This window comes from Strigops habroptila, chromosome 6 (assembly GCF_004027225.2).
Source record: "Strigops habroptila isolate Jane chromosome 6, bStrHab1.2.pri, whole genome shotgun sequence".
In the NCBI taxonomy this organism is placed as follows: Eukaryota; Metazoa; Chordata; class Aves; order Psittaciformes; family Psittacidae; genus Strigops; species Strigops habroptila.
The window spans coordinates 32,887,139-32,903,984 of NC_044282.2; the positions used below are offsets into that span (position 1 = coordinate 32,887,139).

The 16,846-nt window shown below is 38.6% G+C and overlaps 1 protein-coding gene across 8 annotated transcripts in view; it reads right to left on the bottom strand.

Annotated features, from left to right (window-relative positions):
- Positions 1–16,846, bottom strand: part of COL19A1 (collagen type XIX alpha 1 chain) — a 189,847-nt gene that overhangs the window by 94,627 nt on the left and 78,374 nt on the right. For all 8 annotated transcript variants that reach the window (XM_030490407.1, XM_030490405.1, XM_030490403.1 and 5 more), the window contains one exon: positions 9,937–9,990. In XM_030490407.1, the coding sequence (XP_030346267.1) occupies positions 9,937–9,990 (54 nt within the window). The remainder of the gene's footprint in view (positions 1–9,936; positions 9,991–16,846) is intronic.

The following is a 16,846-nucleotide window of genomic DNA, read 5'->3' on the forward strand; positions in this document are numbered from 1 at the left end:
TGCCCCATTATGGCAAGCAGCATGTAGAAATACAAAGTTCCTTTGCAGTGCTAGTAGGTCTGTGTCTTGCATGGCCAACAAAGATAAAATGCTAGAGAAAGTACTATTACATTCACTTAACTTCTGATAAAATTGGGAAGGAGGCTGAGGTGGACATAGAGCTGTGGATTCTGTTTCAAGTAGCAATGCTGAGCTGGTCAGCTACAGCAGGGTACAGCCCAGAGCTGCTGCACATCCTCCAGCACTCTGATCTTCATCGATGTTTGAAAAGGCAACTAGAGAAATAATGGAGTCCTTCAAACCTCCCTCCTTAGCTCTGCCTTCAGCCAGAGAAGCAGAAAATAAATACTGCTTAATCTTACACATTACATATGCAGCAATTTCAATACCACAGAATCATGCAACACTTTGGGTTGGAAGAGACCTTTAAAAGTCATCTAGTCCAACCCCCCTGCAATGAGCAGGGACATCTTCAACTAGATCAGATTGCTCAGAGCCCATCTAACCTGACCTTGAATGTTTCCAGGAATGAGGCATTTACCACGTCTCTGGGCAACTTGTTCCAGTGGCCCACCATCCTTATAGTAAAAAAATTACTCCTTATATCTTAGTCTGAATCTAGCACCTGCAATACCTACAATACAGCTCTTTAGCTCCCAGCACATAATCTTTGTTGTCTTCTCCTTGCTGCAAAACACACAGAAAATCCAGAGGTTTTGAAATATGCCCAACAAATTCATAGAATTCTGCAGTAAGGAATTAACTTCATTCTGATGCTGGACCAACATACCAGGAACTCGTTTTTGTTTAAGCCAAGAGATTTGTCTTGTGCCTTCCCTCTGATCACTGGTTGAGAGGCATGCATCAGCAGAGCATTTACATTTCAAGTCAGAGACAGCTCTATGGATTCAAAGATTTTACTCAGAAACCGAATGGCAATAATACAGGACTGAACCATAATGAGATACTCCACAAGAAGGCCACCATCATTATTATTGTGCAGGTTAAATAGGTCAAAGATAGAAAAGATTTATCTACATCTGAATTAGGGTTTACTAACTTTAGTTCTTCCCAGCCCCCTTTTTGCCCTTGTAAACCCTCTTCCTCAGTATGCAATAATTGGAAAGATAGAGATAACTGGCACGAAAATGATAAGTAACATCTGTGGCTTGGTGGGTACAGAAACATTAAATCAGTGAGTGTTCTAAATACTGCATATTTGTGCAACTTCACTTCCTGCTAAAATTACATTAATTCACCATCTGGAAGGAACATCATTTAGAACTATATGAGCATTTAAGTACCCACTTTGGATTAAATTTGTGGTTGTTGTAAATACCCCTGATTTAGCTTTGATTTGTCCTTTATTAAGCTTGCCAAATATGTAATAGTTAAATCAGAAGTAGTTTTGCTGTTTGAACTTAAAAAAATAGGCAGATGGATTCAAAATCCAAGCCAAAAAATCGCTTTCTTTTTACAATCTGCATATTTATAACATAGTTTTAATATTGTCTCCATTTACTACATTTTACTTTTCACCTCCTTCTGAAAGACTGCATAAAACACAACTATTCCATATTCTAAAAAGCCATTTTAGGGATTTTTCAGGTATGCAAACTGTACGGATCTGGTTCAAAATCAATATTAACAAATCACCAGTGGCACAATAGGTTTGAGTTTAAGAATTAACTCTTAAGCTGTATATTTACGAAAGATAAAAGATAAGGGTAAAAAAAATCTGCAACTCACAAATGGCGAGATATATATATATGTTTATATCTCTGTGTGTCTCTGCTGAATAGAAATGACAATGCAGATGAAAGATACTGAACCAAAGCCATGCACTGTGAAACTATGGACCTCATTTTTCCTAATTGGTGTGTTTAAAGCTTTTAGTAGTGATCCTGCAGTGCACCTTGGTAAAGTATGCAGTTTGACAGCCACTGCAGAGATGATGACCACAGAAGTCAACCTCACATAAAAAGGACAAGGGGAAACTACATATTTGACAACATGCCTTGAAGTGTTCAAAGCAGGATTTTTGAGTCCCCAGGAAGGTTTTTATAGAAAGTATTCATTTTAAAATAATTGAATTAGCTTTCCTTTGTAGTGTAAAGCCCCAAGAAAAAAGCATTATCAGGAAAAAAACCCCAAAAAACATTGCTTAAAAGGTTATCCTATTAGAAGTATTTCTTGTTCTTCCACACATTATGTCTTTTAAAAATATTACCATCTTAAGTTCTAGTGATAGTGCATGCTTTCAAAACCACATCTGATTTTGCACCATGCCTATTCCTCCCTACAGCCACCCGTTCAAAGCTGTCAAGAGATTTAGCTGCTGCTGTCTCTGAAATGACAGAAGTAAGAATTCCTGTGCTAAGCCAACTCTGTAGCCCCTTTTAGTGCAGTACAGTATCCTGTCTCTAGCGGAGACCAGAACAGGATGCTTCAGTAAAATGGATGTGGTTATCTAAACAGATATATTTTTCTGTAATATTTTACAATATTTTACAACAAGGTCAATTTTGAAAACATCAAACTAATTTCTATTGATCTAAGGAGTGTATTACCAGATTTGCAAGGAATTCAAGAACTGAGTAAAAATTCCAGCAGCTCTCATAACAGAGGGTAAATGAATTATTGAATTCTACCTTGATCTAAGTCTAGGTTTTGGGGAGTAATGTAACACACATTTGTGAGCTCATGAATAGTCTCCAGCTGGTACTTTCTTTCCTCTGTAAGAACTACAGCTTGGTCTTTTTACAGGTCAGAATAAACTTACATTATGGTTCCTCTATGGATGTCAAAATGTAAAGTAAGTGTTAGGAAATGCATGTACAGGGACAACTAAAGGCTAACAAGACAACATGTGAAATGGCAGAAATTAGCGATTTTTTTTTTTTTAGTAAGATAGGTAACTGTAACATGATTGATGATCAACAGAGACATTACTGAAGAAGCATATCACAAATATCAATAAGGGTGTAAACTCAGCAAAATTGAGGCTATCAGGGGAAAGATTAAACTAGAGGCAGACTTTTTGTTTGCAAGGGGATGGCAATGGTATTTCTTCTGGTGGAAGGACCTTAAAGGAGAAGTTACCATATTGGTTGACACTATTTTTGACAAACATTTCATCAGACTTTTCTGTGATATTAGTTTACTGGAGTCTTCACCAGCCTACAAACCAAACTGGATGAGAAGAGAAAACAATTAAAAAGCAGTAACTGTGCTTTAAAGCTCTAAAAAGGACCATGGTTTTACAGATTCATCAAGGGATGTGATTTTATGTGCGTCACGTATATCTCAACACTACTGGCATAAAAGGCGACAGGTTTTCTATTTGAATTTTCCCTTTAAACCAGCAACAATCTAATACAATGCTTGCTGTGCTCTGGAGTTCCATTGTGGAATAAAAATAACTTAGTGATGTGATAAATATGTTCCTTAGCAAGCTGGAGAACATTTTATTCATTCAAAAGAAGCTCCAGGGATAACCAGAACCAGAAAACAAAACAGTTTTTCACTTCCTATGTTTTCAGTCATTTGGATAAGATCAGAGCAGTCGAACATTTTTGGTGAGAAAAGGGAACAAAGCAAGACAGAATCATAGAAGGGTTTGGGTTGGAAGGGACCTTCAAAGGTCACCTAGTCCAACCCCCTGCAATGAGCAGGGACATCTTGAACCAGATCAGGTTGCCCAGAGCCACATCCAGCCTGGCCTTAAATATCTCCAGAGATGGTGTACTCACCACCTCTCTGGACAACCTGTGCCAGTGTTTTACCACCCTTACTGTAAAGAATTTTTTCCTCACAGCCAGCCTGAATCTCTCCTCTTTTAGTTTAAAACCATCACCCCTTGTCCCCTAAGTCAATTCTTTCGGGTCAACATGATGATCTACAAACTGATACTACTATCATTCCAATCTGAAAAAGAAGAGTACCAAAATATCTGAACTGTTAACTTTGCATGAAATTATCAGTAAGAAAACTCCTTCTGGAGTTCAAGAACATTAGGAAAATTGTTGAGTGCTACTTCCAAGTAAAACATGCTTTTTGTGCCCTAGTGCTTTACTTGATAAATTCTGACTTAACCTGCTCTAGCAGGTTCACTGAGGCCTGAGAAAAGTGTATCATACACTGAAAATTTTTTCAGAGAGAAAAAGCAGCAGACAGTGCTTATACATCATCACAGAAAAGAGATGCAACAGATAAAATGTACTGGCAGCTGATAACAAATGCTCTTCCCAGTGAAAAAATGCAAAGATCAGCTGAACCCCCACCAGAGGACTCCAGCAGCTCCTGCAGCAGCCAAGTGTTACCCACTATTTGTGCAGCACACGCCATGCTACATTCATGTAGCAATGGAAAATGCTGTAAGATTAGCATAATCTTGTGAGGAGAACAGGTTTTTCACTCTAAAAGATACCTGTTTGGAAAAGACTTCCATTCAGCATTTACAATTCCCTAGCCTGCATTAGAGAACCTGGTTCAATCTCACATCAGCTTAAAATTTCCTAGAACACCACATATTATCTACAATACTGGAAATACAGTAAACAATCCAACACACTAACCAAAAATGTGCAACCAAATTATGACAGATTGTATCAACAATCTCTACTTGGTAATAAAACTTGGAAATACTCTAACGAGTAAAACAACAGAACTACACTTTATCCACAGGGCAGCCTTAAAATGTAAATTAAAACAACAGCTTCAGAGTCAGCTCTGAACACCACCAAGCTGTATACGTTGGGATACTTTTTTTAATTTGGCAAGTATTTTCAAAGCTCCAAACAATATCTTATTATTCCGTTTGTCTCTTGTGCCTTCACATATTGCCACTGCTCTATTCTTGTTAATGTCATTCAAAACTTCAAATTACTATACTACTAGAATTTTCTGGATCCTGAGCAACGCCTACTATCTCCTTATACTTTCGTTCCTAACAGAATCCTCAAACTCCAGATATAATTATTGTTACCACCTTCATACTTTGAAGTAACAGGACTCTTCCTATCCAAATATTTCCTTACAATGCCAATACTAGGAGAGTTTGGGATTAGAGAGACAGGCCATGGGGGTGTGAAGGTAAACAACTGCTATCTTATCAAGACACTTGATCCCTTTAAAAATGTTCATGCTTCTGCTTCTGTTCCCACAAGCATCAAAATTAAAAGGTCTGATATGTATTCCATCTTTCCATTTGAAACCTGAGATTTTTTCCATTGCTCACTTAACTTCAGAGGTCCATCCTTTGGCATCAGGTATGTAAAGTGTAACATCATTTTATGTAGCAAAGTTTTTTAAAAGTCACTTAGGGTATCGCCTTTCAAAGCAGGAGGAAAAAAAATAAATTAGTGAATCACTTGGTTTAAGAGATTATACACTAGATTGTAATTTCAGGGTGCTTTTTAAGATTTCCCCTTCCCCCCACCCCCTGCAATTTTTATGAAAGACGTTATTCTTCCCCTATCTATGCATGACACAGGTTGATAGACATGACAAAACTTTCTATTTTCACCTCCTTTTGCTGAAGGATTTAATTTATGTCAGCAAAACAGTAATTGGAGTATCCCATGGTATTCACTTCCTACCTGCAGCACTGATCAAGACAATGACATAACTCCAAAAGGAGTCTAAAACTTTCAATGATAAAGATTTTTCTTTCTATTTCAGTTCAACTACAAGCATATGAATATAACATAGATCTTACTCCACGGATAGTTTCATGGATATCTGTATTACAAATTTGTCCTTATTCCATATGGCATATGATCATAGAATCAACCAGGTTGGAAAAGACCTCTAAGATCATCAAGTCTAACTGTCACCCCAGAACTGCCAAGCCCACCGCTACACCATGTCACTAAGGGCAAACTGATCTCCCCTCATGGCTGCCTCTCATGATCTCCACTCAGAGTCACCCCTCATCTATCCCCCATAGTGGCCTACTCTGTAGAGCTGCCACCCCCATCTCCCCTCACGGTTCACGGCCACCCCTGCTCTCCCTTCACGATCTGCCCTCAACCCTCATGGCCATCCCTCCTCTCTCCTCACAACTGCCCCTCACAACTGCCCCTGACGAAGTCCACTCACAAGCTCCCCTCACGACTGCCTCTCACAACTGCCCCTGATGAAGTCCACTCGCAAGCTCCCCTCACGACTGCCCCCCACAAGCGCCCCTGACGAAGTCCACTCACAAGCTCCCCTCACGAACATCCCTCATGACTGCCCCTCACAAACTCCCCTCACAACTGTCCCTCTCGACTGCCCCTCACACCTGCCCCTCATGAGCAGCCCTCATGACTGCCCCTCACAAGCTCCACTCACGCCTGCCGCTCATTAGCACCCCTCATGACTGCCCCTCACAAGCTCCACTCACCAGCTCCCCTCACGACTGCCCCTCACCCCTCATGGCCGCCCCTCCTCTCCTCTCATGATCTTCCCTATCCAATAGTCAAAACATTACTTACCTCACTATGTGGAATGAAGGACTGAATTGCCCACAATTAAGCCATTCCACTTGATGCCTACTCCATCCAAATTGAGCAAGTGACTAGTTTGCCCTCTCCAAAGTGTGTATGTCAGTGGACTTGATGGAGAATAAACTGTATTTATGGGGCTTTCTTTCATTCAGTGTGTCTATGAAGCGTCACTTGTTACAGAGATACAAATGATAGCATTATTAATGTCAAGTGGCTAAAAAAGTCTTAAGGGATAAGCCAGAGATACTACTTAAGCAAACTGGCTGTTCATATTATACAGTCAAATACCTGCTTACGGATGTAATGTGAACACATACCACAGGAGGACTACATTAGCAATATATTATGTTATTTATAACTACTCCGTAAGAGCTAAAAACAATGGCAATCCCATTACCAGTATTTATAGTAAGCATTCATGCTGTCAGATGGATTTTGAATAATGTCCCAGGCTGGGACACGGCATTGTAGATCTTGGCACAGATTCCTGGAGTGATAAACTGGGAGATGTGCAGAGCAGTTAAATATATTCACAGTTCCTGCATCCAAACCTGGTTCTCAATGAGATTAACTGGCCCAGTTAGCACAACCGGTGAGGGATAAGGGAATTAAACTTTTTAGGTATCTCTTCATCATTACAGAAAACCTAGTCTCCAAATCAGATCTGGCTTCCCCTCTGCCATGTTACTTCATTCCAGCAAGAACTTTTTGTACAGCTATGAAAATGCAAGTAGTAACAGCAAGCAAAATTGTTCTGTGACACCTACTTTCCTGATTTTGATTAAAATAAATTCCAATCTGTTTCTACCATTTGTGTGAGATTAAATGTTCAGTCATCATTTTCAAGTTCTTCACTTGTGAGTATGGAAGCCCTCACTCCCCCAGGCAGAGACAACAGCTGCCAGCAGCCAGTACTACTAGCTTTAAGTGTTTTCAGGCGTTCTTTGTACAGCACTGCAGATTACACTCATGTAAGCAGATTAACTTGATTATTTCAGAAATATCAGATGTTACATTTCTTCATGCGGAATGAGTTTGAGAGACACTGATAGCAAGCAAGAGTCAATGATACACAGTCCTTTAAATTTAAACTTAATGACTGGCATCTCCATGCACAGTGATAACTGAATCCAAAGCATTTTATATAAGTGTGGTTGTTAAAAAGGAAGTATGCGTGGATTCAAACAATATTACATTGCCTTGTGCAATTTTACTTCCAAAATACTTTAATGAGAGTTCCCATGATGATAATCTGCCATTTCTTGACACGTTACAATAGTTCAGTAAGTATTTAAAAATACAGAGGTCCAATATTTCACTCTTTCACGGTGCCACTATGTAAAATATGTTCTAGAGTTCACCAGATACTTGGTATACCTTACTCTTCCTAAAAGGTTTATGGAACAAGATCCCATGTAGTAAAAGAGATCGTGTAAGACCAACACAGAAATGTCCCCAGAGCTATGGAAAGAAACACAGATGTATTTTTTCCATGCTGTCAGCATGTATGTATGCATGACTGAAGTATATGGTTCACCTTTACAGACAGGCAGGCTACAGGAGAATACCTCTCTGAATACCTAAACATAGTTTCAGCTCACTACATAGTATATGTTTTCATATGGAGGACATCCGCTATTACTCAAAAATAGCCCGACAGCATTAAATTATAACAAACTACAATAGGAAAAATATTTTTATGGTTATGGTGCACATAGAATGCCAGATCACATAAAAAATGTCATAACTATGTAGCCTGTTTTACAGTATTTTCAGTAGACCCAGCTAGACTGTCATAGCATTTTTTGGGTCAAATGCTGACCCTTTTACTCTTTTGGCAAAGTTGCTTAAAAAAGCTTTGCTGTGTGTTTTTTTCCAAATCCTGTATCTGGATTCCAGTCCTAATGCCAGTCATTCCCCACAGAATTTGGACAGTCAGGTTCAGATCCCTCTGAGATGCTTTCTGCCTTCAACTGTGATGTTTTGCAATAGGAAACCCAACAGTATCCTGAATTAAAACCTTAACCCAGGTTGACCCCCAGCTAAGTCAAGGAGAAGATAGGAGGGGAAGAAAGGGATAAAGAAAACTGCTGGCTTGATTTACAATTTTTTTTTTTTAATCTTGCTGTTAAATCAGGCTGGTTGGCCATTTTAGTATTGCATTGAAAACAAAAACCTGATTTTCTGCTTTCTGACCCTGTTTTAGTATACAAAAAATTAATTTAAATTTAAAAATAAATCAGGGAAAATTAAGGTTTATTACTGGGCATGTCTATAGCGTTAGCTGAGGTTCAAGCTAGAATGTGAACTCAATGATCAGGATTATGCAGTACTTTTAGGCACAGATTCATGCTCCACCTCAAATACAGACTAGAGTAATTAACTAAGTAGGCAGTGAAATTTTAACTCAAATTCTCTATCACGAGCCACATGGTACAGTGAGTGACTGTCCCAGTTTTGGCTGGGATAGAATTAATTTTCTTCCCAGAAGCCGGTACAGTGCTGTGTTTTTGATTTGGTACGAGAACAATGCTGATAACACACCGATGTTTTAGTTGTTGCTAAGTAGCACTTACTCTAAATCAAGGACTTTACAGGTTCCCATGTTCTGTAGGAACATGAGGAGGGGCACAAGAAGCTGGGAGGGAGCACAGCCAGGACAGTTGACCCAAACTAGCAAAAACGGATATTCCATACCATAACACATCATGCCCAGTATGATGCCCATCTGGGGGGAGTTGCCTGAACACTGCTCCAGGACGAGATGAGTATCGGTCGGTCAGTGGGTGGTGAGCAATTATATTGTGATTCACTTGTGTTTCTTGGAGTTCACTTCTCTCTCTCTTTTCACTTTCATTGAAATTATTCTTATTACTATTATTAAATTTTAGTTCATTTCAATTACTAAGCTGTTCTTATCTCAACCCACAAGTTTTACCTTTTTCTGATTGTCCCCATCCCACAGGGGGGTCAGAGTTGGAGGGGGTGAGTGAGCTGGGGTTAAACCGCAACAGTGACCCATGGAGCTCACCCAGGAATGGCTAGCAGCCTGTATATTTTGCTTTTCAGAAACCTAGGCTCCAGGCCTATCTTTACCCTTCCTCCAGAAATGCCTTCTTTTCCAGCAGATTATCCAACCAGGAATGATCCTCATCTATATCGTGTTGCTTTAATCCCCACACTTGTTTCAGTTTTGCTTGTGAGCCCTCAGAAATATCATGGAACCTATCACATCTCTACCCACAGCTCCCCTGTCCAACCTGAAGCCCTAAAAATTGCTGTCTCACCTGAATGAATATTTTCTTGCCCCATCATCTTGTGGATTTTAACTCTCCTGGCATACACATTTTCAAAATCCATCCTGACATAAATTCTAAATTTCATTGCTTAACCAATCCCCCCACCAAAGTTTGTAACTTGACTGTTTCATTATCATTCAATTTACCTCTCTTCCATGAACGCCTTCTGGTCCTGGTTCTCCTTTATCTCCTTTTTCACCCTAAAAGGATGAATATATATTTTATTTCATATAGAAGACAAATACTAACACATGATGCTTCTTAACAGGAAAAATATTTTAAGATTCTGGTCTGTTCTACATGAAGTGCTACATATACACTGCTGGCCACATAAGCAAAAGTATTTCTTACATTCCAACAGAAATTCATTCCAAATAAATGCCTCCGAAAAATGCCAAGCACTCTGAGAGCTACAGTTCTCTGTACTTCACAGCCCCACTGAACGCCCATAAAGACTCACCATAGAAAAACATTCTTGGGCCTCACAGTGCTCCAAGAACATCGTGTGGAAAAAGAAATTTACACTGGGGAACAGTTTTCCTTTTGAAAATCTTCACATTGACATTAGATTAATTGCTTTCATCCTGAGGCTGTTTTTTAATCATTAATTCTTGTTATAACAAAACTGTCCTCAACATGATAATTTGCCTTTGACCCATACTGGTATATGGTTCACAGACTGCAGTTGAAAAATGGAAACAATTTTCGTTCTGAAAATTTTCTCACAAGTATGAATATGAACAAGATGATTAATCCAAAGAAAAAAATGGTAGGAAGTATCCTTCAGAAGCGACTATACAGGCTGGTTCCTGTGTTTGCTCATGAAACATTGACTACAAAACACAATATTCCTTGTAGTATACATGGAATGATTCAGTTCTGTTTTATTTCTAACTACCATGCTATTCTAGTTAACACGTTTCACCAAAGTAAACAAAATACGCTTGCTTAAGAAGTATAATTTAAGGGAGATTGCCTTCCAGAACCAACAAGTCCAAAATGCTTTATAATTGTGTCTCTGTCACTAGACTGGACTTTGTCAAATCATAAAAGTAACATAATTCCGACAAAAGCACAAGGACTGACTTTACTAGTAGAATCAAAGCTCTTCATATCAACCAGAGAAAGTGAACAGCCCTGCACTGAATTTCCATTGTCTCCAGGGGACTACATTTGTCTGAGCAGAAGCTATTCATTATGTCAGCATCATCTTCATAATTCTGTTAGGTAAATGGTATTGAACTGAGATCATTCAGCTAACTCCATTTGTGACACAGCCCTGATTCAGAGCTGTTCCTCCAGTGGCAATGGCAGAGGGCATTTAATCTAATAATCAGTTTTGCAAAATGAGTTTGTATGAGCTTTCTCAAACAACTGAAGCCTACTAACAAATTAGCAACAACAAACTGTGAATTTAATAATCCCATGCACAAGATGGCTTTGCTAGTTCATTGTTTCCATTTTAATACATCTTGTTGATAGGAAAACGAATGCTACGCATTAGCGTGAATCATACTGTTAAGGTTTTTTCTTATGTATTGCCTTTCTTGCTTGTAAAAAAAAAAAAAAAAAAAAAAAAAGGCGAAACAAAAAAACCCCAAACCCCAAACCAAACAAAACAGAAATTTATGCATTTACTGCAAAGTTTAAATGACACCAAACAGTTATAAGAATTTAACACTGGTTATTTTCGTATGTTTAAACTATAAAATCCTCTTTGTTCTATGGATTAAGGCATTGGTTGAGACAGTAATTTTCTTTCACTTTTTTTTTCAGTTAAAAAAAGTAACACCTGAAGTCCCAAACTTACGTTCTTTTTTAAATAGCTCATTTAAATTTTTAGAAGAAATTGCAAAAATCACATTTTACTTTTCACCACTGTGACCCACTGGACATTTAATACTGCTTTCAGGATCTTTCAACTAGTATTAGATACACTTCTAGAATCTTGCAACAGCTACAAAGGTACAGTCAAATATTTGACATACTATCTCCTTATCCAAATACATTTCTAGAATATTTAAAAATCTTTCCAATTTACGGAGCTGTTTTTTCTTCTATGATTTCTTTATCTGCTTTCATACTCTAACAGAAAATGATATAAATATGTACAGGTCTATTTCAGAAGTAGTAGCATCCCGAATGTAAAAGTATCATGTCATAATTTGCTATGAAACATCTACATTTACATAAAAACCTAAGTAGAGAGCCTAAGCCAAAAGACAATCCTCCCCTCACCCTTGCTTATCATTTGCCTTAATGTTAGATGGGCAGCATGTACTGGAGACTTGGATTTAAGATGTGTGTCAGTTTCTTAGACAAAAATGACAAAAAGCACCCTCTGGTAATGAGCCTCAGGCCTCTGCAGAGTCCCAAGAGCCACGGGCTTTCTGCCAGGTATGTGATTTTACTATGAACATATTCTGATTTTTTAATGGAATAAATGATTTGTCCTTGCCAAGCCTGTTGTATGGAATGTCCATGTCCTCTATGAAGCCAGAGTTCAAATAAAACAGAGGTCCAATTTTTACAATTTATTCTCATGAGAACTGAGCCAAGTCACACTCATTTCTGCCTTTATGGAGCACACTATACAGCATAATTAACAGCTTCACATCTAGCCAATTTGCAGAATTGCTGAAGCCATTTTCCAGTGTAGAGGCTGTTAATAATCAACATTGTGGCGTACTGCATAGATTAACAAAAAAGAGAGAAAAATGTGTTAATGACGTTTTATATCTAATGTTCCTGCCTGCTTGTACTATATTCAGATGAGACAATTAAAGACTATTTACTGCAAAAACAGGACGACAAAAGTCTGGAAGTGCCTTGCCATGATTATTAGTTAACTAAAACTAATCCAATATAAATTGAATTATTTGTATTTCTTTGGGTGCATTCTGCTTTCAATTGCCCTAGAGGAACAAGCTGATGGGGTTGCTCAGCATAACCACTGGGAGGGATTCAGTCTGCTATGTGTAATAGCGGATACACTGAATTCAGTGGCAACATTCTTTAATTACAGCCAGGGCTTCACGCATGGCCTCTGCAAGACAAGAGAACCAGCCTCCAACTCACTTGTCCACTTTAAGGCTGCCTCATTTTCCTTGCATACTATGTCCTCCTTATTTTAAAAGCTCAGTGTGGATAACTTATGAATTTTAACTCCTGAAATTCCATGATTTTACTCTACATATCTTTAAGATAGCTATGAGACTGTTTTTTTTAAAATACTCTTCTGTGTTTTGCCACAGCTCTGTCTGAGCAGAATGCTCTAAGTGAATTTGCTTTCCTTGCAACTACTTCTCCATAGCTTCTTCTAAATTGAACCCAGCTTATAGTAACGCTTACCAAGTTTTCCTAAATAAGTTATGAATTTAAAAAAATCAGCATCTCCAGTGCTCCTATAGTTCTTCTTGGTTTTGCTTATAGATGTCTGGAGAACTGGGGTTATGAAGGGCTCCATTCTAATAATATTCTTATTGACTGACCTGTAACCCTTCTGCAGAATGTGGGATAGCATACTTCAGGAAGGCAGCAATACTCAGAGTGAAGTATCTCAGGGCTGCTGAGAAACTATGCCATTTAAATGACTGGAAATCAAGGCAGACTAATGATTTTGTCTGAGTTCAGACTGAGAGGAACTACGCAAGGAAACAAGAGAGTTATACAAAAAGCTTATTTTCCAACAGGCTGTAACCCTGTATCACATAAGACTATCACCTAAGCAGGGTCAGAAAAAGACAGCATAAAACAGTGCAGAAATACACTTCTATTTCTAGTAAACTAAAATCAATAGTGATGACCTGGAAGAACATCACCATGAAGGCTGTGTCTTCCCAAACCCACCTATTCAGGATACTCAGACACAGCAAGAAAGCAGAAACCACAAAGCCTTGTAGTCACCAGGATTACAGAAAGCTCAGTAGATACACTCAGCAAGAATTTGTGACCAAAACCTTCTGATTCCAAACTGCGCCATTGCCATCTTGTGAAAGAGCCCTAGATGACAGGTGTCATGCCTGACCAAGCCGGATAACATGTCAGGAGAAAGATCTTTCCTTCCTGCTTCACTTACATAGACTGAGCAATTCTGAAGACGTTCATATCAGCTAACTACTGCTTAGTGTCAATGCATCATGTTTCTAAGTAAGCTCCAAGCATTTCTAAGCCAGAGAGACTATATAAAGGCAAACTACTACCTCAACTGAGTCCAAAATTGTAGGCACAGAATGCGAATGATCTGAAGCCAGACCAGCCCATGGCTCCAAAACTGCACTGATTAATTGCCTTTTTCTGTCAGCAGGAATGAGGCAGCCATCCATTTTTATTCTTCATAGAAAAACCTTAAAAAGCAAAATGACTTTGACCAGTCAGAACAGTGATTAAAAAAAAAAAAAAAAAATCAAGTCCAATAAATGTTACAGTGTAGTGCTCTCCAAACAGAGAAATCAAATGCACAAAACCCAAGTAATCCCTGTAGCACTCTGCAGGAAAAGATCTGGGGATTATCATGGATCACATAGTGAGTAGGAGTCTGTTAACGCAAAGCTATTTTTAAAAGGCTAACCTCCAATCTCCATTTGCCAAATGCAAACTGAAATTCTGGTTCACTTGCCACTGTTAAGAACAGTGAAAAACAGCGTCTGGTTCAGAGCATCATGGTTTTCATGGAACTGCACCAACTTTTAGGTATCTGCTTTTCTCCAAACCAGAATGACAGGGAGTTCGAAAAAAAACAGTTAGGAGGAAAAAAGGAACATATCCCACTGATACGGGAAAGAATGGTATGAATGGGACAGTAAATTTTCCATAATAATAATAATACAAATAATGGGTTTCATTTGTAGCCAAAAAGATTTGGGAGATGGGAGTAGGAGGGGAGGGAGAACCGGGGTTAAAAGGGCACAGAAATAGTGTAACCATGTATTTAAGAACAGAGTGAAATTGTCTTAACTGTAGAATTTGTTTGAGAGTGCTCTAGACAGACTTGATAATACACGTGTCTTTACGGAGTGAGGAAAATATAACCCTGCACACTCTTCTAGGATAACATCTCCTGTAGACTGGTCCTTGGTTCTGCTCTCTCTTGGAAAATGCGACAGAAGTTACAAGTCAGATGTTAAAATATTTTTAGGTTTTCTTAGAATGATGTCCTTGTTGAGTAATAATTACAGTATTTGTAGGAGGCACACAAAATCATAGAATAGTTTGGGTTGGAAAGGGCCTTAAGATCATCTAATTCCAACTCCCCTGCCACGGGCAGGGATGCCTCACACTAGACCATGTCACCCAAGGCTCTGTCTAACCTGGCCTTGAACACTGCCAGTAAATGGAGCATTTACCACGTGTCTTAAGGAGTCAAAATTCTCTCATTTAATAAATTCTCTTTTTTTCATGAAGGCATTGAAAGACAGATAAACATTAATTCAAATGCCAGCAATGTACAGGATAACAAAATGACGGAGCTGTTTACACTGTCGCTGTGCCATTATCACCAAGCAGAGTAATTGAATGGTATCAGATCAGAGATAAAGAATGGCAAAATAAAAATTAAACCAAGTAACACAGACAAAACCGGAGTGGACAGATAAATGCATTCTGACGAGTTAGCAACACCTTTAGAATGAAGGCCTTTATCCACATTTGATCAAGTCACATAGTTTAGGTGCACTTTTACATTCTTCACAAAAGCTAGACTCTTACATTGCAACATCCACAAACACAGGTTTCTAAAATAGTCATTCAGCCTGGAGAAGAAAAAGCGCTAGGGAGACCTTATAACAGTCTTTCAGTATGTAAGGGGGCCTACAAGAAAGCTGGAGAGGGACTTTTTACAATGGCAGACAGTGACAGGACAAGGGGGAATGGCTTTAAGCTGAAACAGGATAGATTTAGATCTGATATTAGGAATAAATTCTTCACTATAAGGATGGTGAGACACTGGAGCAGGTTGCCCAGATAAGTTGTGGCTGCCCCATCCCTCTCTGTGTTCAAAGGGAGGCTGGACGGAGCTTTGAGCAACCTGGTCTAGTGGAAGGTGTCCCTGCCCTTGTCAGAGGAGTTGGAACTAGATGACCTCTTATGTCCCTCCCAACCCAAACCATTCTGTGATTCTATGAATTCCATGGCACCCTGGCAGGCAATGAAGTCCCCTGAGTTATTGCCTTATTGAAATATTTTCTTTAGTAGTCTACAGAACTATGATACACTTGAGAGCTAAGCCTTCAGAAAACTCAAATTCTATTTTTTCACATCCAGAAAAAGCTATAGTAAGGCTACCAGCAATGCCTTATTGAAAACACAAATGAACAATCCTTTGATCTCTTAATGTGTTCCTTACAGATCTCTGAATCTCACCTTGGTCCTTACCGTCAACATAATCCTATCTTGGTGGAAATCTAAATGACTGCCTAACATTCCCTGATTCTGACCAGAAACAGTAGTCAAGATAATTTATGAAATATTAAAAAAACATTGAATTATACTGTGATAAGAAAAAAAAAAAAATGTATGTAGAATAGTACATATCATATATTTTCATCTAAGAGACTTGTTAGGGTTAAAAAACATAAAGACACAACTTGGTCTGTTTGAATGACAGTTGATAGCCAGCACAAGTAGAAAAATTACTCAGATTTTGGATAGCTCCTGCTTGCTACAATTTATCCAAGACTAACCATGATCTAACATGTCACTTTGTTCTTCAATAAAAAATGCCCCAAAGGAAGGTACTCAGGCTTAAGATGCTCACACTGCTTTTACTTTTTGCCACGTGAAATTTTGCCGTTGTGGTTTGCAAACTTCGCTCTGGATGCTATCCCTGCCATGGCTCATCCTCCAATCACCATTTCATCTGATTTCTTTTTTTTCTTCAAACCTTTCAATATCATGGAGAAAAAAAAAAAACCTCAAATAAAATCAATATTCAAAACTCTACTCTTTTTGATAATTATTTGATCATATATTCCCAGACTTAACTTGAACGAAAATTCTTAACCCCAGACTAAACTTCTAATCATAAAAATAAGAACAATAATACACCCTGAAGCATGA